Below are 26503 nucleotides of genomic sequence, written 5' to 3'. Positions count from 1 at the left end.
ATGCCAGAGATGCAGCACTATTCCTCCCACTGACACCAATAATAGGGCACTATTCCTCCCATTGACACCAATGATGGCATCTCATTTTTCCATTAGGTAAATCCTGATATATTGCTATGAGCAACTGCCCCATTGATGCTTAAACTTTGGAAATGAGCCCCATTTTTGGGGAATGCCGTTCCCTTGACCACTAAATTCCCAAACAGGCAGATATTGACTGTTGATTAGGCTGTTTGTGGGATATAACTTATAAACTTGTTTTTCTGAAGCCTTACAAAAATGTTCAGAGCCTGTGGCAAATTATAATGTCATACTGTGTATATATACCAATGATCTTTAAACATTGGACACTTCTCTCACAGGTCCACGCCTGCCGTGCCATGGCAAGCAACGATGAAGACAGGCGAAACCCAACAGAGGTGCGCATGAGCCAGATGGTGCTACCATGTCACGCCAACCACCGTGGACAACTCAGTACCGGGCAACTGCTCAAATGGATAGATACTGCGGCCTGCCTGTCAGGTGAGGCTTGTTATAAAGTAGGTTTTTGCTTACATGGGGCCTTCTCTTCTTAACTGAAAATAACTAAAGGCAGAACCTTTTTTTTTTGGTAGTTTGGAAAGGGCTTAGAACACCTATAGGGTTTTTATTGGTGTCCATGTCCCTGTTAAACCTGGAGTTTTAAAAACTAAAACATTTCTGGTTTACATTGTAAAATCCTTTTTATTGAAGTACATCACTAGACCAGGTAGCAGCTTTACAAAGCTACCAAACCCTAATGATGGGTAGTCAAGGAGGCACCGACACTCCTAGTAGAATCGGCGTTCTGTTTCAATATGTTTTATTAAGAGTTTTCCAGAAAATACACAAATTGTGGGCAAACTATGATATCAAGGAGTAAGAAAGGCCAATAATGCAGGTGGAGTATATTACTACATCAATGACAGAAGTAAAGAGATCTGAATATTATGCCAAGAGATCTTCTACAATCACTAATCGCAATTGAAAATACAAGCTCAACGTAGCAACAAAGTACTCCTATGAAGACATACAACAATAGAGCTACAAAAAAGGGGAATAGAATCTCGACATCTCCACAACCCACCGGCCATCCGACCTGGGCCATGAGTATACAGAATGCTCTACATAAGAGTGCAATGAAAGTATCTAGGTATCATCAAGGAAGAAAAAGAGGGGAAAAAAAGGGGGGGGGAGTCAGAGTTGAGAAAGATCAAGAAAATTAAGAAGAGCCGCTCTGGGGTTTTTTCACTATATTCACCATTGTCACAGAATAAATTAGTGTGGGAATTCTTATCCTAAACCGATACGCTTTGGTTCAGGTCCACCAAGAATGGGACATCGTACAGGGCTGACCGCACCCACTAAAGCACAAAGAGGAAGTCCCCATTACATTTTAGAGAGGCAGTCTGCCGCCAGGTACCATCTAGAGCAGCCTTTCTCAACCTTTTTACCGCTGGGGAACCCTAAAAATAATTTTCAGGTCCTGGGGAACCCCTAATAAAACCCATTCATTGGGGGTCAGTGAGAAGAATGCCCTTTTTTTTATAGTAGTGGTAAGAATGCCCCCATTACAGAGAACTATGAAGATCATGGGTGTAATACCACTGGCTCCTCCAAGTGGAATTGGCTCAGAACGATGTAGGCACCATCAAACAGGAGGTAAATCAGCCACAGCTCAAGGAACCCCTAGCCACCTCTGGAGGAACCTTAGGGTTCCACGGAACCCTGGTTGAGAATGGCTGATCTAGAGAGTAACTTGTATCCTGCCTCCTCCAGGGCGGTATTTATGATGCTTTGAGGAGACCAAGTCCACCAGTCAGCCAAGTCAATCTCCTCCCCCTAGTCCGGTTATAAAGCTAGCATATAGGGCACTTTTGCAGTCAGATAGTAGAATTGGATTTTAAAGGAAAGAGTGGAACTTTACATGTAAGCCATAATCTTGCAAAGTTATGTAGTGCCCGTGTACTTTATGGCATGGGTGCTAGTCAAATTTTAAGTATAGATCAGAGTGTAGTTAAACTCTGATCCAGATTGTTAGTAGCAAATTGTGGTCTCTGTCTCAGCTTGGCTGTGCTGTGAGCCCATTCGGCTGTTCTAGGGTGTTCTTCCAACCCCGGTACTGTAGGTGGCAGCAGTGGAGTTGAGGTTTGGGTGCTCTTCCCAGCAGCCAATCACGACGGTTTGTCCTCGCTGTGCATGCTGGGGAGGGGTATTTATGGGACAGACGCTATTGGTTCTGGGTCTTCTTCCTCCAGTGTGGCACCCACCTTTAGGGTGGCCACATGACGGCGCCCCGGCGCTATGGCCTACCTGGTCGGGGCATGCGTGCCACGCGGTGTTCCTGGTTCCGGGGCCATGTTGGCCTGGAGCATCTGAACCAGCATTAGGGATCCAGTGAGCGACTGGGTTCCCTCTTTTGAAGATCCCAAGCTGGGTGCTGTTCGGTGGGGAGTCTGTCTGAGGAGCGCCATTGAGGGGCTGGCGGTCCAATAGGACTTGGACGAAACCACCGGGAATCACAGGTAGACGGACACTGCAGGACTAATCACCTGTCAGTCGGTACCTGAGCGACAAGTTGAAGGAGATCCAGACGTAACTCAAGTAAGGAGGCATATCTCCAATAATCCAACCCAGAGGGGACCTGTGGCAGAGGTATCTTCTGAGGCTCTTTGAGAGGGGTCTGTGGCAGAGACTTTCTCCCAAGTTCAAGTTCACCAAGGAGGGTCTGTGGCAGAGACTTATTCCTATAATTGTCCGAGTGATACTCCGGCTGCCAGGTCAGTGAGAGGCCTGTCCGGGTACACTGAACCGACTCCGCCGGAGTGGGGAAGAGAAGTGTTATGTTTGGGAGCAGGACCGTTTCCTATCATTACGCCTGAATCTGCTATTCTTTCTCCTTACCACAAGTTTGATGTTTTTACCCGGCTGGGTAATAAAGAGCACAGCAAAAGAGCACCTGTCTGGACATTCCTTTACTTCTGTTTATGCACATACGCATCACTCGCCCCTAGAGAATTCGGAGGAGCCACGAGGTAACACGCCACCCAAAAATCCAGCAGCTCCACTGGGGGTAATGCTACAATTATTTATCAAAAAATGGTAGAGTTTGATGCTGCATGACCCTTTCTGCCCCCCTGGCATCTGAGGCTTAGGACAAAAGAATTGGTAGTAAAATGTCCTGGATGAGATGCAACGAAGAAACCACTTTAGGAAAAAAGGACTGCTGAGGCCGTAAAACTACTAAAGTAACAGAAAAGGTTCCTTACAGGAAAGAGCAGTCCATTCCAAAACTTTGCACGCTGATATAACAGTAACCAGAAAAATAACCTTCAAAGTCAGAAGAACTAAAGGAACATTAAATGGGTGTAGCACCCTTTGACCTAAACAGGGCTGCTAGTAAATTTAGTTTAGGTTTTTCTCCTAAGCTTGGGTTTAATTGTAATGTCTCTCTTCTGTCAATAGGTTGCACTGTTGCCTTTGGCATTAGGATGATAGATTACAGTGAATTCAGGTTATGAGTAGATATGTTGTCTCAGCCAATCAGCAGGAGTTTTCTTTGGCCTGTGAGCATGCTGGGATAGTCTATTTCAGTGATGGCGAACCTTGGCACTCCAGATGTTTTGGAACTACATTTCCCATGATGCTCAGCTACACTGCAGAGTGCATGAGCATCATGGGAAATGTAGTTCCAAAACATCTGGGGTCCCAAGGTTCGCCATCACTGGTCTATTTGGAAGGAGCCATGTGATCAGGGTTCTTTTCCACCTTGGCTGCGGCCTGGGTGGGTGTGTGTGTGTGTGTGTGTGTGTGTGGAGCAGCAGCCTGGGGCCTAGCCACTTGTAAAGGGGCTCAGCCTGAGGGGAGCCTGATCGGTGCCAGGAGGCAAGGGAGAAGAAGTTGCCAGAGGGTCAACCACTGTTATTACTGGAGGCAGGTGCAAAGGGAGGGAGTTCTGAAGGAGTACCAGAGCAGATGCTTTACTAGCCAGGGACAGTGAAGTAAGTGGGAATGTTTCAGGAGAGAACTCATCCAAGAATCCAGCGGGTAGCTATGAGTCCGAAGCTTGAAGAATATAGCGGGTAGCAGTGCGTTGAGCTCGAGAGATCCAGCAGGTAGCTAAGAGTCCAAAAAATCCAGCGGGATACTGCGAGCTGAGCTTGAAGATTACAGCAGCTAACTGAGTGAAGCTTGAGAAGTCCAGCAGGTAGCTAAGATCTAAGCATGAAGCTCTACAGTGGGATACTGTAAGCAGGGGAGGGCTGGCAGCCTTAGGCCGGGGGGGCAAGTCCAGTCAAGTGGCCCATAGAGTGTGGAAAAATTGATGGATTGAGCAAAACAGTCTAAGATTTTTCATGATCACAAGAGTCCGCACAGAGGCCCCCCCCTTACATCAGAGTCCGCACAGAGGCCCCCCCTTACATCAGAGTCTGCACAGAGGCCCCCCCCTTACATCAGAGTCTGCACAGAGGCCCCCCCTTACATCAGAGTCTGCACAGAGGCCCCCCCCCTTACATCAGAGTCCGCACAGAGGCCCCCCCCTTACATCAGAGTCCGCACAGAGGCCCCCCCTTACATCAGAGTCCGCACAGAGGCCCCCCCTTACATCAGAGGCCCCCCCTTACATCAGAGTCCGCACAGAGGCCCCCCCCCTTACATCAGAGTCCGCACAGAGGCCCCCCCTTACATCAGAGTCCGCACAGAGGCCCCCCCTTACATCAGAGGCCCCCCCTTACATCAGAGTCCGCACAGAGGCCCCCCCTTACATCAGAGTCCGCACAGAGGCCTCCCCCTTACATCAGAGTCCGCACAGAGGCCCCCCCTTACATCAGAGTCCGCACAGAGGCCCCCCCTTACATCAGAGTCCGCACAGAGGCCCCCCCTTACATCAGAGTCCGCACAGAGGCCCCCCTTACATCAGAGTCCGCACAGAGGCCCCCCCCTTACATCAGAGGCCCCCCCCCCTTACATCAGAGTCCGCACAGAGGCCCCCCCCCTTACATCAGAGTCCGCACAGAGGCCCCCCCTTACATCAGAGTCCGCACAGAGGCCCCCCGTTACATCAGAGGCCCCCCCCCCTTACATCAGAGTCCGCACAGAGGCCCCCCCTTACATCAGAGTCCGCACAGAGGCCCCCCCCTTACATCAGAGTCCGCACAGAGGCCCCCCCCTTACATCAGAGTCCGCACAGAGGCCCCCCCCTTACATCAGAGTCCGCACAGAGGCCCCCCCCTTACATCAGAGTCCGCACAGAGGCCCCCCCTTACATCAGAGTCCGCACAGAGGCCCCCCCTTACATCAGAGTCCGCACAGAGGCCCCCCCTTACATCAGAGTCCGCACAGAGGCCCCCCCTTACATCAGAGTCCGCACAGAGGCCCCCCCCTTACATCAGAGGCCCCCCCTTACATCAGAGTCCGCACAGAGGCCCCCCCCCTTACATCAGAGTCCGCACAGAGGCCCCCCCTTACATCAGAGTCCGCACAGAGGCCCCCCCGTTACATCAGAGGCCCCCCCCCCCTTACATCAGAGTCCGCACAGAGGCCCCCCCTTACATCAGAGTCCGCACAGAGGCCCCCCCTTACATCAGAGTCCGCACAGAGGCCCCCCCCTTACATCAGAGTCCGCACAGAGGCCCCCCCTTACATCAGAGTCCGCACAGAGGCCCCCCCCTTACATCAGAGTCCGCACAGAGGCCCCCCCTTACATCAGAGTCCGCACAGAGGCCCCCCCCTTTACATCAGAGTCCGCACAGAGGCCCCCCCCTTACATCAGAGTCCGCACAGAGGCCCCCCCCTTACATCAGAGTCCGCACAGAGGCCCCTCCTTACATCAGAGTCCGCACAGAGGCCCCCCCTTACATCAGAGTCCGCACAGAGCCTCCCCTTACATCAGAGTCCGCACAGACCCCGTATACATCAGATCTGATGTAAGGGGTGTTCTGGGAAACTTGATTTAAGGGTGCATGCTGTGGACTATTGTGTAAAGAGGGTCTCTGCTCACCAAAGCCTGCCCCCCATCCCCTTTAACAAAGTCCACAGAGCACCCCTTTTTATACACTGGGAGGCAGGAGAGACTAGAGAGGGTGAGCTTTCCAGGATGGAGGCTGAGGCGCAGGCAGGCTGTCTGATGCTTTTTTGGGTTCAAACTTCCTTTTGGAGTCTTAACTGGTGGAAGAGTGTGCATATACAGTAATGTCTTGTAAAAAGGCCTGCACCAAAGAGTTTGAGACAATCTGTCTCTGAAAAACAGTTGCTAAAACTGAAATTTGATCATACTCATGTATAGTTTCTGGTCAACTCCCAACTGAAGGAAAGTAAAAATAAGGCAACCAAATACTTGCAAGGGCAAAACCCCTGATCCTTAAACCAGGAAAAGTAAACCCTCCAAGTCCTATTGTAAATCTTCATGGAAGTTCGAGACACTATTGTCCCTTAGGATCTTGGCTTCTACAGCCATGCCTTCAAAGCCAGCAACTGTAAGAAATATGTCAGATCAGACCTTGCAACAGTAGGTCAGGAGGGTCTAGAAGAGTTCATCAGATGACATGCTCACCATGTTGGAGTACCAAGTCTTCTTGGACCAGGCCAGGGTGATCAAAATCACAGGAATTTCTTCCATTCGAATCCTGCAAAGTAGGTAAAAGCTGCAATGACGAGAAGACCTAGATTAGAGAGAACTGGTCCCATGGTCTAACCATGGTATCCATCATGACTGCTCAAGGATCCCCGGTCCTGGATACAAACCTGCCCAGCTTCACATTAAAACTGGATGCCAGAAGATCCAAATCTGAAACCTTTGGATCGATACTGCATCCACCTAGGTGAGTATAAATGTATAAAGTCCATACTTTTTTAAATAAAGATCTTAAAGTTTTTCCTAGAAACCCAACTAAATTGTCTTTATCCAACGTATGCTTACAATACTTCTCAGACCCTAAGTCTGACCGTTGTAATATAATAGTTCCTATAGTGAAGCATTGTTTTATGTGCTGCACTACCAGATTTCACCAAAAGGTGGCACCTCAATCAAATCTGTAATTGATGCTGTTTTGATACATACATTGCTGAAATTGAGAGCAACTGTCCTAGCACAACTGTTGTGTTCTTGTCTTTCAGCTGAAAGACATGCTGGCTGTCCCTGTGTCACTGCCTCTATGGATGACATCTACTTTGAACACACCATCAGGTAATGACATTTCTTTGTTTCATTAATCAAACTAAATTAAATTGCTGACTCTTCTGCATACCTCTTGACCCAGCTCTGGCTGTAAATCTTAGAGACAATAAAGTATCAATTTTTTTTAGAAAAAAAAATTAACACCTGCTCTGTGCGACAATATTGCACAGAAAGTAATTTCCTCCTCTTCTTACAGTCCCTGCCAGAACCCTCCTTTGTGTAGCTACTGTAGCTCTCATTGGGTCCTGTGCTGAGCTGTGTGTGTCCATAGACACACACGATCACTGACAACTGCAATGGTCCATGGCTCTGCTATCCTTAGTTTATCCTGTGAAATTAGGAAGCGAGGGAAGTGATGCTGGAGCTGGAGACACTGTTGGAGAGGTGACATGGAGCCAGGTAAGTGTTTAAGGATGGGGGGTGGGGTTTAGAATGGGTAGTGGATTTTATTTTTTTAACTGACTGCAGAGAATGCGTTAATGCGTTTTTTTGTTTTTTAAATAACAAACATATCATACTTACCTCCACTGTGCAGTTCGTTTTGCACAGAGTGGCCCCAAATGTCCTCTTTTGGGGTCCCACGGCAGCTGTCTCGGGTCCTCCCCACAAGAGCTAACCCCCTTTGGAAAGGGGGTTACCTTTGCGGGCGTGCTCCTGTGTTATACACTCGGCGTACATAGCCGCCGAGTGTATGACTCAGCCCCGCCCCCCGGCGGCCACGTCATTGGATTTGATTGACAGCAGAGGGTGCTGCTATCAATCTATCCAATGAGGAGCTGATCAGCCATGGAGAGAACGACGCGGGATCGCGCTCTCAGAAATTCAGGGCTCAGGTAAGTAAAAAGGGGGCTTGGGGGGGCCAGAGAGTGCAAGGTGTTTTTTTCACCTTAATGCATAGGATGCTTTAAGGTGAAAAAACACGAAGGTTTACAACCCCTTTAAGGCACGGTTTATACCTATGCAGGTTGCAGTTGATGCATATTCCAGGCGCATTTTGTGTTTTTTCAATACATGTTATTGATCCATTGAAGTCTATGGAACCAAAAACACAACCTTCTGGTCCTTGGTCCTTTCATTAAAATGCACAGATGTGAACGTGACCCATAAGAAACCATATTAAATGGACTGTACTGTGTTTCTGAAAAACTAAAAACGTACAGAAAAAAATGCATAGGTGTGAACCAGGCCTAAATCTATTATTTGCTCATTGGTGGTACAGTAGTTAGGTGACCCCAGTGCCTGCTCACCACGAGACTGAGTGACCACCAAGAGCTCTGCAATGACCATGAATATTTATGTACCTACCTGCTTCCCCATACCTGTGCACCAATGAGAGTGGGCACCTGGATAACTGATGGGGGCCCTGCATGGGAAGCAAAACAAGTGAGTGAGATGGATGACATTGTTGACAGTTCACTAATCTTACGGCAATAGGCTCAATTCACAAAACTAATACAACAGGTTTTACAGTCACATGGCTGAATATGGAGTTTCTTAGGCTGGTGTTAACCTTTGTGATTTGATCCTAAAGTAACTAACCAATCTGAGCTGGTGGTAGTGGCACCAGGAAAATATCAACTGTATAGCTTGCCATATTCCAGTAGAATTTTGTTTGTACAGAAATTCTGAAAAATCGTTTAATAGCTCATACCATCTTGCCATCATTGAGGCAACTAATTTAGTTTGCAAGGCATTAAAACTTCATCCAGACCTTTTACTTAACCACTTAAGCCCCGGACCTTTAGGCAGCTAAATGCCCAGGCCAGGTTTTGCGATTCAGCACTGCGTCGCTTTAACAGACAATTGCGCGGTCGTGCGACGTGGCTCCCAAACAAAATTGGCGTCCTTTTTTCCCCACAAATAGAGCTTTCTTTTGGTGGTATTTGATCACCTCTGCGGTTTTTATTTTTTGCGCTATAAACAAAAATAGAGCGACAATTTTGAAAAAAATTCAATATTTTTTACTTTTCTGCTATAATAAATATCCCCCAAAAACATATATAAATTTTTTTTTTCCTCAGTTTAGGCCTATTCGTATTCTTCTACCTATTTTTGGTAAAAAAAATCGCAATAGGCGTTTATCGATTGGTTTGCGCAAAATTTATAGCGTTTACAAAATAGGGGATAGTTTTATTGCATTTTTATTAATTTTTTTTTTTTTTACTACTAATGGCGGCGATCAGTTTTTTTTTCGTGACTACGACATTATGGCGGACACTTCGGACAATTTTGAGACATTTTTGGGACCATTGTCATTTTCACAGCAAAAAATGCATTTAAATTGCATTGTTTATTGTGAAAATTACAGTTGCAGTTACAGGGGGCGCTGTAGGAGTTATGGTTCACCTAGTGTGTGTTTACAACTGTAGGGGGGTGTGGCTGTAGGACTGACGTCATCGATCGAGTCTCCCTATATAAGGGATCACTCGATCGATGCAGCGCCATAGTGAAGCACGGGGAAGCCGTGTTTACATACGGCTCTCCCCGTTATTCAGCTCCGGGGAGCGATCGCGACGGAGCGGCTATAAACGAATAGCCGCACCGTCGTCCCATATCGCTCCCCGTGGGAATCCGACCGCCGCATGTAGCGGGGGGTTCCTGATCGGACCCCTCACCCGCTAGAAGGCAAGGACGTACATGTACGCCCATTTGCCTGTACGTGCCATTCTGTGGACGTACATTTACATGCGGCGGTCGGGAAGTGGTTAAATTGGAATCGCACATTAAACATGTTGCTTTTGTGTCTAGCACTTGTGCACAACAATATGTACAATTTTCCAAATGAAAACCACATTCATAGTTAGAATTTAATTAGTTAGCCTTTTTAAAAAAACCCTGTTCCTTTTTTTTAATTTTTATCATCATTACTGTCAAAAACTAGGGCTGTTACTGATTACAATTTTCGTGTTCGATTAATCGATTTATTTTTATTTTTATTTAATCGACTAATTATAATGCACATACATTTTTCGGATCATCACCATATATAGTCCCCAATGTAATATCCACAGACATCTCCCCACTGTAATATCCACAGACATCTCCCCCACTGTAATATCCACAGACACCTCCCCCCACTGTAATATCCACAGACATCTCCCCCACTGTAATATCCACAGACATCTCCCCCACTGTAATATCCACAGACATCTCCCCCACTGTAATATCCACAGACATCTCCCCCACTGTAATATCCACAGACATCTCCCCCACTGTAATATCCACAGACATCTCCCCCACTGTAATATCCACAGACATCTCCCCCACTGTAATATCCACAGACATCTCCCCCCACTGTAATATCCACAGACATCTCCCCCCACTGTAATATCCACAGACCTCTCCCCCCACTGTAATATCCACAGACATCTCCCCCACTGTAATATCCACAGACATCTCCCCCCACTGTAATATCTACAGACACCTCCCCAACTGTAATATGGTCCACATCTCCCATTGGAAGATTAGTGCTTGCTTAGTATTACCAGGGAAGCCGGCCGAACACGAGCAGTTGAAGCCAGGTGATGACGTCAGCGCTCCTTTCCTATAGGCGAGGCAGCAGCGGAGCTCCGGATCACGTGGTGTGCCGATCCGCATATGGTGACCCATTCGGATCACTGATCATTTACGATTCGTTGCACCACTAGTACCAATCAAAATAATTTTGATCGATTAAAATTTTTTACGATTAATCGAGAAATGAATCTTTAATTTCCATAGCCCTATCAAAAACGACTGTTGATTTGACCCCCTTAACCATCTAAAAAAATTAAACAAACATTTTGAAAATGTTAAATCTCTGAACAAAATTCTGCTGGTGTATACACGTTGACAAGTCTGCTTTGGCCATTTTATAGGATAAGCCTATCTATGCGCATATTTCTACCTAATTATAGTTTTCTCTTTTTTGTAGCGTGGGACAAGTTGTTAACTTAAAGACAAAAGTGAACCGAGCTTTTAATTCTAGTATGGAGGTGTGTTATTTTTATTTTATTTTGTTTATTTATTTTATTATATTTATTTTGTATATATTTTATAGGTGGCTCACCACACACATTACATTTTAATAGCTGAGGTGTTACAATAGTTGAATTAATGATGTAGCATAGCAAGAATTGAGGTAGATAGGAAATGTGGAGATAAAAAATAAAATAAAAATACAGCACATAGTGTGGTGTCAGTAGTTTTTACAATGTCCCAGTAAATAAGTGCCACTTTGTTTCCCTAAATAGCGTGTCACCTTGCCCCAGTAGGCACTGGGCTTCTGTGCGGTGAATATGTCTGTACCAATATCCATTCTCTTACGTTGCAAAGTGAACACTTATACACTTCTTTCTTTTTTTTTTTTGCATGATTTTTCAGCAATTTTTACTAAAATAGTTCATCATAGATTTAAAAAGAACCTTGTGACTCCTTTATTTATATATATATATATATATATATATATATATATATATATATTGCTGGTGTTGTGTCAAAGCAGCAATTCGTCTAAATCTCCAGTTACTGATGCTTTACAGTAACCGGAAGTGACGTGATTTGACATCTCGATGAATTGGCTATTTTGAACAGAACATCGGCGAGACACTGATTTTATATAGACAGCAAAAGCATTAGACCATACATTTGAATAAAACTAATGTGTATAAAAAGTTTTCGATGCTCTACTTATTTGTTTTGAAAGTTTTAAGTATTCTGTAGCAATCAAGGAATTGTAAGAAGGAGATTAGAGATACAGGGTGCCCTTAATGCTTTTGCTGAAGGGCTCCGTCACACATAGTTTTGTGCATGTTTAATTTGCATATAGATATATCACTTTATAAACAAAATCTCTAAAAGTTTGTGTATATAAACGTCAACTTGAGCTATGGAGTTCAGTAAACACCAGGATAAAAAAAAAAGCAAGGATTGATAGGTAAAAATCGGTATCGGGAGCATTGAGCACCATCTCCTACATGTAAACACACCACAAGACTGCTATGGGGCCTAAAAGTATAGGGGTCTCGCCATACAGAGATTTTACATAGGTAGCAATGGTAATAGGCAATACATTTGAAAACAAAAAATTATGTGTATATGGTCCATGAAGCTCTGCTGTGTGAGTAGTAAGTATTCTGTAGCAGAAATATGCTCAAGCTTGTTCTACACAGCCATGTGAATGAGGTCAAAAGTTGAGCTGAACTAAAAAAATAAACATTTCCCGTGTTCTAGGGAACATTTTAAGAATGTTAATTCTGCCTAAGCAGTATTCCTGAAACATAGCAGTGCACTTCTGGTATGTGAGGTGCCTCATAACTGTATAACTACAAGGGTTGGACAAAATTATGGAAACGCTACATGATTTGACAAGATAAATGCTCCAATTTACACAGCTGGTGAATCCATGCCATCTGGGATGCCAAAGGCGGTTCAACACCATATTCGGTACAATGTTTACCTTGTGTTTCTATTATTTTGTCCAACCCCTGTACAATGTGAACCTAGATACTTCTAGTCTCAGGCAGATCAGCAGTAAGATCTGGTGATGTCACCATTGCACTGCTCACTGTTCTCTTTGCTGGAGGCACTGACATTGGGAAGCAAAGCCTGCCTCTACCAAGATGGCCACCTCCACATCTTTGCTGGAGGCACTGACATTGGGAAGCAAAGCCTGCCTCTACCAAGATGGCCACCTCCACACAGAGACACCGTACACAATAAGGTAAGTCATTAATAGGGGAAGAACAGCTGCTGTGACAGACAATACTGGAGCCTTCTGGCTGCCCTTTTTTTTTTGGGCAGAGCTTGCAAAGTTGGGTTCCTCTTTAACATTTCTGTAATTGTGTCTCTGCAGGTTGGGATCCAAGTTACCTCAGAAGATCTGTGTAGTGGGAAAGAGTGGAAAGTGTGTCAGGCCTTCGCCACATTTGTAGCACAACCACAAGGCAATAAAAAAGTGAGCCAATGTTATATCATAATATTACCAGTGTGAACTTAGATCTCACCGATTTGCATGAATAAATTCCATTACATTTATGGAAGATTTAGACTGACGTGTATCTGAATTTCTCTTTAGTCTGAAGCCTGATTCACATTTGGATCCCGCTTCAGAGGCTAGTTACAGGTGGTGAGGAAGCGATGTGACGCCTCTTCACCGCCTGTTTAACCCCATTTTCGCCGGTAAACCCCCCCCTTTACATGGGAGTCCACCACCCTCTTTTTTTCACATGGGAGTTCACCCTCCTCTCTTTTTCACATGGGAGTCCACCCCCTCTACCCTTACTCAGGTGTCACCTCCCTTCCCATGAGTACCTACCCCCTCTACCTTCACTCAGGTGTTCCCTCCCTTCCCATGAGTACCTCCACTTTTGCGTCACATCAGAGTTTGCCCCTTTCATATGTGAGCCTGCCCCTATCACATAAGGATCCTTAGTCACCTCTTTACAAATAGAGTCCCACCTTCAAATCTTGACCATGACAGTGGTATCATGGCAGAAGGATGGAGGAATGATGTTGGATGTCTTGGTTGTTAGTGGTACCCCTGAAATTAATGATGTGGTGAATAGTAGTGTGGGGCACCGTGGGTGGGCATTGTGCAGCCATGCCGAATTGACATCTGCGCCCCACAACCCTCTTTTACTTCCCAATATTAATGTCACTGTTTCCGGAGGAGGAGGGTGCAATTAAAATCTGGGGGGGGGGGGGGGGTTCAGAGACCCCAATACTTCCCCAGTACTTCCCTAGTATCTAGCACTTTGGCCACATAATACCCAATACCTTCTATAGGACAAAGAACTGTAAATAGTTTTTTACTGAGTGGAAAGTTTTTTTTGTTTCATGTTTTGTATGTTTTATGTTGAGTTTAAATGCACCACAATGATAGAACAATGACCGTATCACTGAAAATTGTCCACTCTAGGATGGTGACTGAGATTTTTCCACAATTTTAGACCTGGTCACCGAACACCTTCAAACCAACTTACGTATTTAATCTCCCTTTGAACGTGTTACCAGAAACATTTGTGGGAATCTTTACGAACACTCAGTATGTTATCTGGTAATTGGCCATAGTTGGTAAAGCAAAGTCTAAAGTGCATAGCACAAGTGACTTTACAATCATCTGTAATGTACAACATGAGGGAGCGTACCAAATTCCTGAATAAATACATCAAGTAAGAAGTTGTTTAGTATTTTTCTTAATAATCAAGGGCTAGATTCATATAGCCCGCCATAAGTTTGTGCGGGCGTAGCGTATCTCAGATACGCTACACCGCCGTAACTTAGTGAGACTGGGGGGTAGATTCACATACCTTTTGCGGTGGCGTATCTCCAGAAACGCCGCCGTAATTCTCAAAGGCAGTTACGCTGAAAAAATAGGCTTCCTCCACTGACGCAGCTTGATTGCGGCGGCGTACAATTGTGTGCAATATAACTTTGGCCGCTAGGGGCGCTTCTGTTGTTGTCGGTGTAGAATATGCTCATTTCCTAGATACGCCGATTCACAAACGTACATGCACCCGGCGTTCGTTTTGCGTTAAGGCTTTTTCGGCATAACGTTGCTCCTGCTATTAGGAGGCACAGCCAATGTTAAGTATGGACGTCGTTCCCGCTTCGAAATTTGAATTTTTTACGTCGTTTGCGTAAGTCGTTCGCGAATAGGGCTGGACGTAATTTACGTTCACGTCGAAACCAATACGTCGTTGCGCCGTACTTGGAAGCAATGCACACTGGGATATGTACACGGACGTTAATCACGTCAGGTCATAATAAATTTAAATTAAACATGCCCCCCTTCCACATTTGAATTACGCGCGCTTACGCCGGACCCTTTTACGATACGCCGCCGCAACTTACGGAGCAAGTGCTTTGTAAATACAGCACTTGCTTCTGTAAGTTACGGCGGCGTAGCGTAAATATGATACGCTGCGCCGCCGTATCATTGTGCGGACATATGTGAATCTACCCCGGGGCTGGATTCACAAAGAACCTGCGCCCTAAGTTACGGCGACGTAGCGTAGATCTGCTGGCGTAAGCTCGCCGAATTCAAATTCTGAAGAGGTGGGCGTGTTTTATGCAAATAAAACGTGACCCCACGTAAATGACGTCTCTAACGAACGGCGAATGCGCCGTCCGTGAACGTATCCCAGTGCGCATGCTCCTAATCACGTTGCAAATAGTCAATGGTTTCGTAATTTACGCAAAGCCCTATTTCGCAAACGACTTACGTAAACGACAGCGTAGGAGACTTACGCCGCTCGTATCTTGGCCTAATTTAAGCGTATCTGGTTTCCAGAATACGCTTAAATTTACGACAGCGTAGATTCAGAGTTACGACGGCGTAACTCTCTATGATTCTAGCCCCAAGTTTTTAGCATGGGGATTTCAGTTCTGGTACTTTGCTGGTACCTCGCACTAAACCCCTGGAATTCCATCCTCTACACTGAGGACCCATCCAGACTTTGGCCATGCACTGTGATGTGTTATCACTTCTGTGTGGGAATATAGTTTAATGGACATGCGCCATTTTATTTTTTTAACACAGCGCAGCATAGACGACTCGCATCATGTGCGTTGTCTAGCTGTGTTGGGGAACCATATACAATTATTATATTAATGGCACCGCCATGCATGCATTGCATCGTGCATATGCGTTATGTGCGGTATATAGACGCACAAATTCTACCACATACTGATGGAAATGGGCCCTGAGTCATGCATGAATAGGCCTGCAGGAGCAAATGAAGCCTGATACAGTGACAATCTACTTCTGTGGTTTCTGTGAAACGCCTAGTCATTGTACTCTGTGTCCAGTCCAAGATTAGCCACTTCCAATTGTTTTCCTTCTCTTGAATTAGAAGCAGTTTTCAGCTGCTGGGAAGAGATCGATAACAGGCACAGATACTGCTGCAGCTCTCATGCAAAACAATAGAAATATGAATAGCAAACTATCACAAACCACGAAGATTTGTCAAGTACAGAAAATGATGCTTTGCTTTGTATGGGTTACTTGAGCTTGGTCCCCAAGCCATTTATTTACTTGATAACAGCATCATGCTTAATACCAAACAGGGAATACAATTATGACCTCACAATTCTTAAAGTAGAACTCCAGACAAAAATAACAGATTGAAAAGTCCATGAAAATGTAAAATAACAAAGCCAGCTTTTTCTACAATATTCACTTTCAGTCAAGAGATTTCCCATGCAGTGCTTCATTTCTGCCACTAGATGCCCTCATAATGTGATGGCCAGCCTCATTCAACCCACTTCCTCCGAGACTAGGTCCTCTTGGACACACCCCCAGCCTCTAACTGTACAGTGAAAGGAGCAGCAGCACTGTAATGAGCTAATATCTCTGTCACTTTGCTTCATCCTACTTTTCAGCAATCAATGAAATGATTGGTTGCTTGTGCTTCTTCCTATGCCAAGTACACACGATCGGAAATTTCCGACAAGAAAAACCACAGATTTTTTTTTTTTCGACACAATTTTGGCTCAAAATTGTGTTGCATACACACAGTCACACAAATGTCTGAAATTCCGACCGTCAAGAACGCAGTGACGTACAACACTATGACGAGACGAGAAAAATTAAGTTCAATGATTCCGAGCATGCGTAGGATTTTTGCGCGTCGGAATTTCCGACAAGAACTTTTCCAGTCTGAAAATTTGAGAACCAGCTCTCAAATTTTTGCTGTTGGAAATTCCGACAGAAAAAGTCAGATGGAGCCTACACACAGTCGTAATTTCCGACCAAAAGCTCACATGGGACTTTTCTTGTCGGAATTTCCGATCGTGTGTACGCAGCATTACTCTCAGACTCAAAAGGGAAGTAAAAGGACAGAGAGAAATTGGAGTCCTGGTATTTAATTCATCTGACTTGAATTCGTAAAGCAGAACTGCACTTTGCATTAACTAGTTGCTGACCAGCCGCTGCAGTTCTCCTGCGCGAGAGCCTGTAGCTCTACGTCGCCTTGCAAAGCGGGCACTAGGGCCGCTCGCTCCTGTTTCCCGCATGCGTTTCCGGCGGTCGCGATCACCGCCGGGCACCCGCGATCGCTCGTTACAGAGCGAGAACCGGGAGCTGTGTGTGTAAACACACAGCTCCCGGTCCTGTCAGGGGAGAAATGCCTGACCGTCTGTTAATACAATGTATGAACAGCGATCAGTCATTTCCCCAAGTCAGTCCCACCCCCCCTACAGTTAGAACACACCCAGGGAACATACTTAACCCCTTCCCTGCCTCCTAGTGTTAACCCCTTCCCTGCCAGTGGCATTTTTATAGTAATCAATGCATTTTTATAGCACTGATCGCTATAAAAATGCGAATGGTCCCAAGAATGTGTCAAAAGTGTCCGCCATAATGTCGCAGTACCGAAAAAAAAAAAAAAACGCTGATCGCCACCATTACTAGTTGTGACGGTATCGGTATGATATCCCCGTCAACGTTCCCTTCTTCCCATAACGACAATCACCCCAATATTCCACGAGGAGGGATATCCCTGGAATCGCCCAGAAAGCCACACATGAGACAAGCTTACTGCTAGAACAAGACACTTTATTGACACAAAAACTCAGCTTATATGTGGTTACAGCCTGTTAGGAACGCCCCCCTCACACAGTGGGGTTTCCCATACAGATTATAGGAGACAAGTCGGAGCCGACCCTGCAGACATGTTTCTTTAGATAAAGACATCAGCGGAGTTAATTACTAGGTGTAACAGCCTGACCACAATGAAGCAATCAGAATAATTAACATGAGCCCCTTATCTAATCATTGTAAACAGTAAGGCCGGTCTCCTTCCCACACACAATAAATCAATTACCGTTTGAACTAGGGAGCTGGCTGAGGAAGGGTCATTAACATGTCAATAGCTTGTGACACATGAACCAAGCAGGGAGATTTACACTGACATCCTTCACAATGGCCCCCCTTTTTCTCCCTGCTCCGGCAAACCCGGTTGGACCTTCCCTGGTCCAGTAGGGTTGACGGGTTCAGAGCTTTTAGTCCGAGGTTAACTCCGTTTGGCATGACTGACCTCCCTTGGCAACTGCTTCAGACTCAGGTATGTCACCGGGTCGTCAGATCACACGCCGGTCAGTCCCCAAGTCTTTGTGCGATCTGCAGAGTCACCAGAAGTCAGTGTGAGACAGCGAATGGGTCTGTGCGCCGCCATCTAGGTGTCCCGCTATGGGAGGGGCAGGTTATGGCTCTGAAGTGACAATCACAGGAGATTCATAAAAAGAAAAAGTTATATTTGTTGAAATGCTGTAGCACTGGTGCTCAGAGTCCGGGGGGGGGAGAGGGGACTCAGAGCCCCATAAGGTCAGCCACCCCCTGCTCCCTCCGCAGCCGCCGGTTCTCCTCTTTGAGCTTCTCCAGCTCCATCTCCAGTTCATGGAGCCTGGGGGGGTCAGCCCGCTGTGACCTCAGGTGGTTGTTCTCCTCCTCCATGCGGCTTATGCACTCCTCCAGCTCTATGTACTCACGGATCAGATCCTGCTTGCTCATGTCCTGCAGGCTCTCCACGTGGTCCTTCATCATCAGGAACTGGGTGGTGGTGTAAGGGGCCACCGGTGGGCCCTTGGCGAACATCTCGGCCCGCATCTGGGGCGCCCGCTGCGATTCCATCTCCTCCAGTCGCTTCTTCTCCTCCCAGGTCCGCTGGTTATATGACTTCCAGGACCTCTTCTTCTTGGAGGGTAGCTGGCGGTGCCTCTTTCTGCCCAGCTCCCTCCAAGGCCCCTCCGGCTCATGGCGGTCGCCCATGACCAGCTGACAATGGTGTTCCCTGTTGTCCGTAATAACAGATTGTACCATGAGGGCTTCGTAAGGGGTGCCCAATGGTTCTTCCTGACCCAGCTCCTGGGGATCCCAAGCTGAGTCTACACAATGGGCTGCTGCTGGTGGGCGGTACCCAGGTTGAGACCAATTTGACCTGGTGTTGTCATTCATGGGGCAATTCTGCTTGAAGTGACCCAACTGTTTGCACCGGAAGCAGCGTTGTTCGTTGTCCTCCTGGCGTGGGTAGCGAGGGCTAGATGTCATCGGTCTGTTAGGCGGTTGGTATCTAGCGGCTGGTGGGTGTGAGGGCGCCGTTGGTTGTGGAGGTTGTACCCGTGGTGTGACCTGGTTTGTCTTGCGAGTATCCGCATATTCATCCGCCAACTTCGCGGCCTCTGGTAGAGTCATGGGCCTGCGATCTCTCACCCAATCTTTGATATCCGTCTGGATGTGATTGTAAAATTGCTCCAGGAGCATTAGTTGCAAAATGTCCTCTGCGGTGGTGGCCTGGCTGCTGTTAACCCAGTTAGAGGCCGACAGGGACAGCTGGCATGCCCATTCTGCGTAAGAGTCTTTCGTGGTTTTGCGTGAGTCCCTGAACTTCTGTCGGTGGGACTCTGGGGTTACTGCATAACGAGCCAGGAGCGCTTCTTTAACCCTGGCGTAGCTATGGATATCCTGATCTGGCACGGTCCGGAAAGCATCAGAAGCTTTGCCTGACAGTTTGCCTGACAATATTGCAACCCACTCTCTTCTAGCTATTCGGTGCAGGTTACATTGTCGCTCAAAATCCGCCAGGAAGTTATCAATCTCACAGTGCTTTTCATCAAAAGCTTTAAAAGCGCTAAACGGAATCTTCCTTGCGTCTGCTGTGCTGTACTCACTGTTTGGAGAAGGTGCGGCTGCTTGTTGGACTGCTGCCAGTTTTAACTGTAGCTCTGCGTCCCTTATTTGTTTGGCCTCCTCCGCTAACAGGTCCATCACTTTCAGCACCACATCTGCCGTTGGGTTCGGGCCGAACCACGCTAGCTTCTCTCTCATTAGCTTGTTGGCTGGCGATTCCTCCTCCTGAATCACTGGTGTCTCCATCTCTTGTACTGCTGGCGTTGCTGCAATCCCGTCCTCCTGGTCTAGCTCCATTGATTCTGCTATGATGACCCGCTTGGTTTTGTTGCTAGCAATCCTTCCACGAACTTCCAGTAGTTCTTCCAGTGTCTGCTTGGAATCCGGGTGTAAAGGGGAATAGAAGGGAAGATCCCGCTGCTACCAACCAATTGTGACGGTATCGGTATGATATCCCCGTCAACGTTCCCTTCTTCCCATAACGACAATCACCCCAATATTCCACGAGGAGGGATATCCCTGGAATCGCCCAGAAAGCCACACATGAGACAAGCTTACTGCTAGAACAAGACACTTTATTGACACAAAAACTCAGCTTATATGTGGTTACAGCCTGTTAGGAACGCCCCCCTCACACAGTGGGGTTTCCCATACAGATTATAGGAGACAAGTCGGAGCCGACCCTGCAGACATGTTTCTTTAGATAAAGACATCAGCGGAGTTAATTACTAGGTGTAACAGCCTGACCACAATGAAGCAATCAGAATAATTAACATGAGCCCCTTATCTAATCATTGTAAACAGTAAGGCCGGTCTCCTTCCCACACACAATAAATCAATTACCGTTTGAACTAGGGAGCTGGCTGAGGAAGGGTCATTAACATGTCAATAGCTTGTGACACATGAACCAAGCAGGGAGATTTACACTGACATCCTTCACACTAGTAAAAAAAAAATATTAATAAAAATGTCATAAAACTACCCCCTATTTTGTAAACGCTATAACTTTTGCGCAAACCAATCAATAAACGCTTATTGCGATTTTTTTTTTTTTTTTTTACGAAAAATATGTAGAAGAATACGTATCGGCCTAAACTGAGGAATTTTTTTTTTTTATATATATTTTGGGGGGATATGTATTATGGTAAAAAGTAAAAAATATAATTTTTTTTTCAAAATTGTCGATTTTTGTTTATAGCACAAAAACTAAAAACGGCAGAGGTGATCAAATACCACCAAAAGAAAGCTCTATTTGTGGGGAAAAAAAAGGATGCCAATTTTGATTGCCGAATCGCAAAAAGTGCTCTGGTCTTTGACCAGCAATATGGTCCGGGGCTTAAGTGGTTAACACTTTAGATCCATTCCTTTTTGCCGTAATAATTTTTTTTTTTTATTATAATTTTATTTTATTTTTTTGCATCCCCTCCCCTGCTATTCTCGCCTTTTGTGAAAATGCATCCTGCTCCCAAAGCCCCCAGGGGGCGAGGCTGTGGCACCTTAAGAGCATTTCACTGCAGCACAACACTGGATCCACTGGGCGGGCGAGTATGTATTTTGAAGAGAACCCAGCATAACAGGTAAGGGGGGGATAAAAGGCAGGAGGGTGTGAAGTTCCCCTTTGAAATAAATAATTATGTCTTAGCTGGGAGCTTAATCGTTTCAAGATTCTAATGGAAAACGGGTAAATCTAGATCAAACTGCTGTCTGCATGATATGCTTACAAAAAATCTTTGTCATTTAGTATGGCAGAGACCCGAGTACTACATATGTAACCCATTACAACCAAATGTAATTTATCTTGAGGTGTTCTGATCTTTTGCACAGGTGAAGCTGAAGCCTTTGACCCCGCTCACCGAAGAGGAACAGCTGGAACACAGTATTGCTGCCGAGAGACGCCGCATGAGATTGCTCCATACTGACAACATCAAGGATCTGCTGACCAGGAGCACCCTCCAAGACGGTACATTTCTGCATGGTCTGGTGGTATATTACCATACAAATCAATTTATCATTGGAGCACACATTTCTTCCACTGACACCAATGATGGGGCACCACTTCTTCCACTACAAAATCTGGATAGACCCTCCACACGCTGCTATACACATCCCAGCAAACTATGCAATGAAAAACAGGGATATTTAGTTCACATTTATTGCAATACATGTTTAAGCCAGCAGACTGTGTCAAAGGAATGCACTTTGTGGCCAGATCTGAACCTAGAAGGGCTCCCACACTTTGTGTCTTTATGCCCCATTCTGGAATGGTGTCCACCGTAGCATTTGCAACTGCAAGGCAGTGTAGGACTGGACATTAAAGGGATTACTTTGATGCAGTCGGCTGGCTTAAAGCGGAGTTCCGGCCACAATTTCACTTTTTATATATAAATACCCCTGTAATACACAAGCTTAATGTATTCTAGTAAAGTTAGTCTGTAAACTAAGGTCCGTTTTGTTAGGTTGTTACAGCATTTAGACACTTTATAAAATAGAAATTGACTGGGGCCATCTTAAGTGTGGGCATCATGAAGCCAGACTGTATGACTTCCTGGATTTCAGCCTTGCAAATCTCGCACATGCTCAGTGCTGCACAAGCAGTGTCAGATCAGGTTTCAGCACCTGTGCTGTCCAAGTCACATGATTCTTTGAGACTGGGGAGTGCACAGACTCCTGGAAAGTTACACCCACTACATTCCCAGGAGTCTGTGCGGTGTAGGTTAGGAAGCATTAAGCACCTAGGTGCAGGAAGTGGGAAGATTAACTATTCTGCCTAGCAACAACACTTTGAAGGCATCTAAAAAAAAAAAAAAAAATTCGTAAAGGACTAATGACATTTTTTTAAAACTACTGATGTAATGTTATATTTATGGGTGGAACTCCACTTTAAACATGTATTGCAATAAATGTGAACTAAATATCCCTGTTTTTCATTGCATAGTTTGCTGGGAAGGGTGTAGCAGTGTGCAGAGGGTCCATCCAGATTTTGTAGTGTTAATACGTGCTCACACCCCTTTAGCACCTGGTAGCTTAAACACATGTACAAGCTATTGGAATCTAAGCACGGGTATATCTTTTCTCTATTCCTCCCAGTGACACCAAGGATGGGGCACTATTCCTCCCAGTGACACCAAGGATGGGGCACTATTCCTCCCAGTGACACCAAGGATGGGGCACTATTCCTCCCAGTGACACCAAGGATGGGGCACTATTCCTCCCAGTGACACCAAGGATGGGGCACTATTCCTCCCAGTGACACCAAGGATGGGGCACTATTCTTCCCAGTGACACCAAGGATGGGGCACTATTCCTCCCAGTGACACCAAGGATGGGGCACTATTCCTCCCAGTGACACCAAGGATGGGGCACTATTCCTCCCAGTGACACCAAGGATGGGGCACTATTCCTCCCAGTGACACCAAGGATGGGCCCTTGTTTACTCCCACTGACACCGGATGGGGCCTATTTCTACTCCCACTCACAATAGTTCGGCCCCACTAAAGCCTGAAATACAGTAAACTGGCCCTTTGCTTAGAAAGTTTGCAGACCCATGCTTTAATAGCATACAAAATCTTAAGGCACCCCAGTCTAAAATGTAAAAAAACATTACTTATGTTGTGTATCAATGGGAAACCTGAGCCTGGGACAATGCACACAACCACCTTGATGAAATAACTTCAAATAAGTCCCCCCATCACTTTAGAGCCCCTATCATGTCAGAGGCCCCCTAGACATGAGTCCCTCAAACCTCCTTCACAGAGCCCCCCAAATTACACAGTTCCCTCCTCACATGACATCACCTTTTGGGTCCAGCAGTGCGGCAGAAGGTATGAGGTGAATGCTGCTTTCCCTGGATCAGAGTCATGCATTACCATGGTGCGAGCAAGCCAACCACCATATTCTTAGCAATGAGTGATGCTGTGTGTCCTGGCCTTTGAGTGTCTTTTGTTACAGTGCTGGCGGCCAGACTGACGATACAGGAAGCAGACAAAAAGGCAGCACAGGATTAAGGAAGTCAACTCCCAGGGACCCTGTAAGCCACTCTCTGGATTCTAGCTGTAAAAAACTACACAGAACTCAGATTAGGGTCAATTGAGTGCAGGGCCGCCATCAGGGGGATACAGGCATTACACTTGTAAGTGGCTCAAATGTTCCCAGGGGCCCGGGCCGCCCCCCTTCTCAGCTCTCGGCTTTGAGGAGAAAACTTTAATTTCTATAGTTACCCCCCCCCCCCCCCCCTCTCATGTCGCGGCAAGAGGAGAGAAGACACTTTCAGTTTGCGTCTGGCGAAGGAGGTGAGTGAGATACCAGTGTCGTTTTCGGCAACCCCAAACCCACCCCCCCCCCCTTGTTCTCAATTTGCGTCAATCCCCCCCCTTGGTTTTCAATGAGTGGACACAGTTGTTGCAGTGTTTGCTGGATAGTATTAGTAGGCCACTGATCACCTGGAATTTCTTTTGAAGCCTAATTTGGTAAAGGTCAATGCATGTGTACCTGTCTTGCAGAACACAGCCAAGAACAAGAAAAGAATGGAGAGTTCCTGGCTCAGAAAACCCGTGTGGAGAGTGTGGAACTGGTGCTGCCTCCTCATGCCAACCATCAGGGGAACACGTTTGGCGGGCAGATAATGGCCTGGATGGAGAATATTGCCACAATAGCTGCCAGGTACAATATACTGTATATACAGAGCAAATTTCTGGCATTGTTCTAAATCGTATGTTTAAGGTGAATAGTTGCCTATAGAGGAGTACTCTAGAACAGTGGTCCCCAACCTTTTTGGCACCAAGAACCGGTTTGTGGAAGAATATTTTTCCAAGGCCCGGTATGAGGAATCGCGATGTGTTGCATTAGCGGTTAGTGCGGGAACCCCCCAAATCACAGGTTTTGCAGCGGCAGTTCACATTGCCCTATGCAAACTTCTGGGAGTGTCCGTTAAAAGTTAACAACACCCCCAAATCAGTTTGCATATCGCAGTGCGATCTGCAAACTCGGACAGGAATCGGATCGCATGGGTGTGAACACCTATGCGATCCGTTTCTGCTACGGACAAAAACAAAGGGTCCTGTGCGAGATTGATGTGAATTCAGCCATACAATCGTATCGCATCGCACAAAAATCGCATGTGATGTGCACTGCAGTGCGGTACAAATCGCATCCGAACTCTGACATTGGTGCAGTGTGAACCAGCCCTAAATGTCCCAGTGTAAAAATATTATTAAATGTCCCAGTATGAAAATATTATTAAAATGTCCCAGTATAAAAAAATTATTAAATGTCCCAGTATAAAAAAATTATTAAATGTCCCAGTATAAAAAAATGATTTAATTGTTTTTTTTTTATACTGGGACATTTAATGTCCCTCGGCAGTGCCCACTATACTTATAGTCTCAGCACAGGAATGTGACGGGGAGCCGTTAGAGATTGCGGGAATGCATAGGGAGGGTGGGCGGAGAGATGACGTCATTCTCTCTAATCGGGCGGCCGCGCGTAGCCTTGCGGCCCCGTATGTTAGGGCGGGACGGCAGCGTGCCTCTGCGTAGCATTACTGACGGTCTCCTCCGTGGCCCGGATATAGCGGCGGTACGGCCCGGACAGTGTCCCTTGCGTTGCGGCCCGGCTAGAACATTGTCAAAATGTCTTACACTAATGCCGCATACACACGTTTTTCATGACGAGAAAAATTCCATTTTTTAAGTTGGTCATTAAAAACGATCGTGTGTAGGCTCCAGAGCATTTTTCACGGCGTGAAAAATGGGCATTAGAAATTTAGCACATGCTTTATCTCATGAAAAGCGGTCGTGTGTACGTTTAACGAGGGGGAAAAAAATGCGCATGCTCAGAAGCAAGTTATGAGACAGGGAAATTAGCATAAGCAGCCCAAAGGGTGGCACCATTCGAATAGGACTTGCCCTTTATAGTGCCGTTGTACGTCACCGCGCTTTTCTCAAGCATTTTTTTTTTTCACGATCGTGTGTAGGCAAGGCAGGCTTGAGGGGAATCGCGTCGAGAAAAACTTTGTTTTTTTTCATTGACATGAATAACGGTCGTGTGTATGCGGCATTACACTAAGGCCTCCCACGCTGTTTACAGGTATCAAACATGCCTCACTTTTCTTTATACCAGATCAGTAAACACAAAGGTGTGTATTTATAAAAACTTTGCATAGCTGTTTGTCCATTGATACAGCATGTCAATTTGTTCTGTATGAATAGGGCAAAAACAAATAATCACAGGCTATATTTTTTGCAGTATAAACAGGGCCATGGATGAATCCATGGGGGGAAAAAAAAACAAGCTTATTTACCGACCAGCTTGCAGACAACCAATCAAACCTGTCTAACAGTATGTGTTAAAAAGAGGGGTTTAGTCCGCACGCATTTACAAATGTAAGCCACAGAGCCTCGCCGCGGCACCCTGGTTTCTGTGGTACCTAACGCTAACTAATGAGAGTCCCCACAGTGGAGGCACATGCATTCTGATGGATAGATGAGGGCAGGTGGACTGAAGGGGAGCCCACCCCATCTTAAAGGTACAGGAGCACATTGAGCACCCAGCAAGTATATTTTCTGCAGATTAAATATTATTCATTGGTAAAAATAAATAAAAAAAATTGGTAAAAAATACTGCATTATGGCCACTAGATGGCGAAAGGGTATAATTAGAAATAAGTATTCTAGTCACCTCCATCTAGTGGCCATAATGATGTA

At 46.0% G+C, this 26503-nt stretch overlaps 1 protein-coding gene across 4 annotated transcripts in view; it reads left to right on the top strand.

Moving 5' to 3' along the window:
* ACOT11 (acyl-CoA thioesterase 11) overlaps positions 1–26503 on the top strand; it is an 88901-nt gene that overhangs the window by 23437 nt on the left and 38961 nt on the right. For all 4 annotated transcript variants that reach the window (XM_040360420.1, XM_040360419.1, XM_040360421.1 and 1 more), the window contains exons 3-8: positions 363–522; positions 7135–7204; positions 11109–11169; positions 13029–13130; positions 21627–21762; positions 24302–24461. In XM_040360420.1, coding sequence (XP_040216354.1) covers positions 381–522; positions 7135–7204; positions 11109–11169; positions 13029–13130; positions 21627–21762; positions 24302–24461 — 671 coding nt within the window. In that variant the 5' untranslated portion in view covers positions 363–380. The remainder of the gene's footprint in view (positions 1–362; positions 523–7134; positions 7205–11108; positions 11170–13028; positions 13131–21626; positions 21763–24301; positions 24462–26503) is intronic.

Source organism: Rana temporaria, chromosome 7, assembly GCF_905171775.1.
Source record: "Rana temporaria chromosome 7, aRanTem1.1, whole genome shotgun sequence".
In the NCBI taxonomy this organism is placed as follows: domain Eukaryota; kingdom Metazoa; phylum Chordata; class Amphibia; order Anura; family Ranidae; genus Rana; species Rana temporaria.
This window is presented reverse-complemented; position numbering and strand designations above follow the sequence as displayed.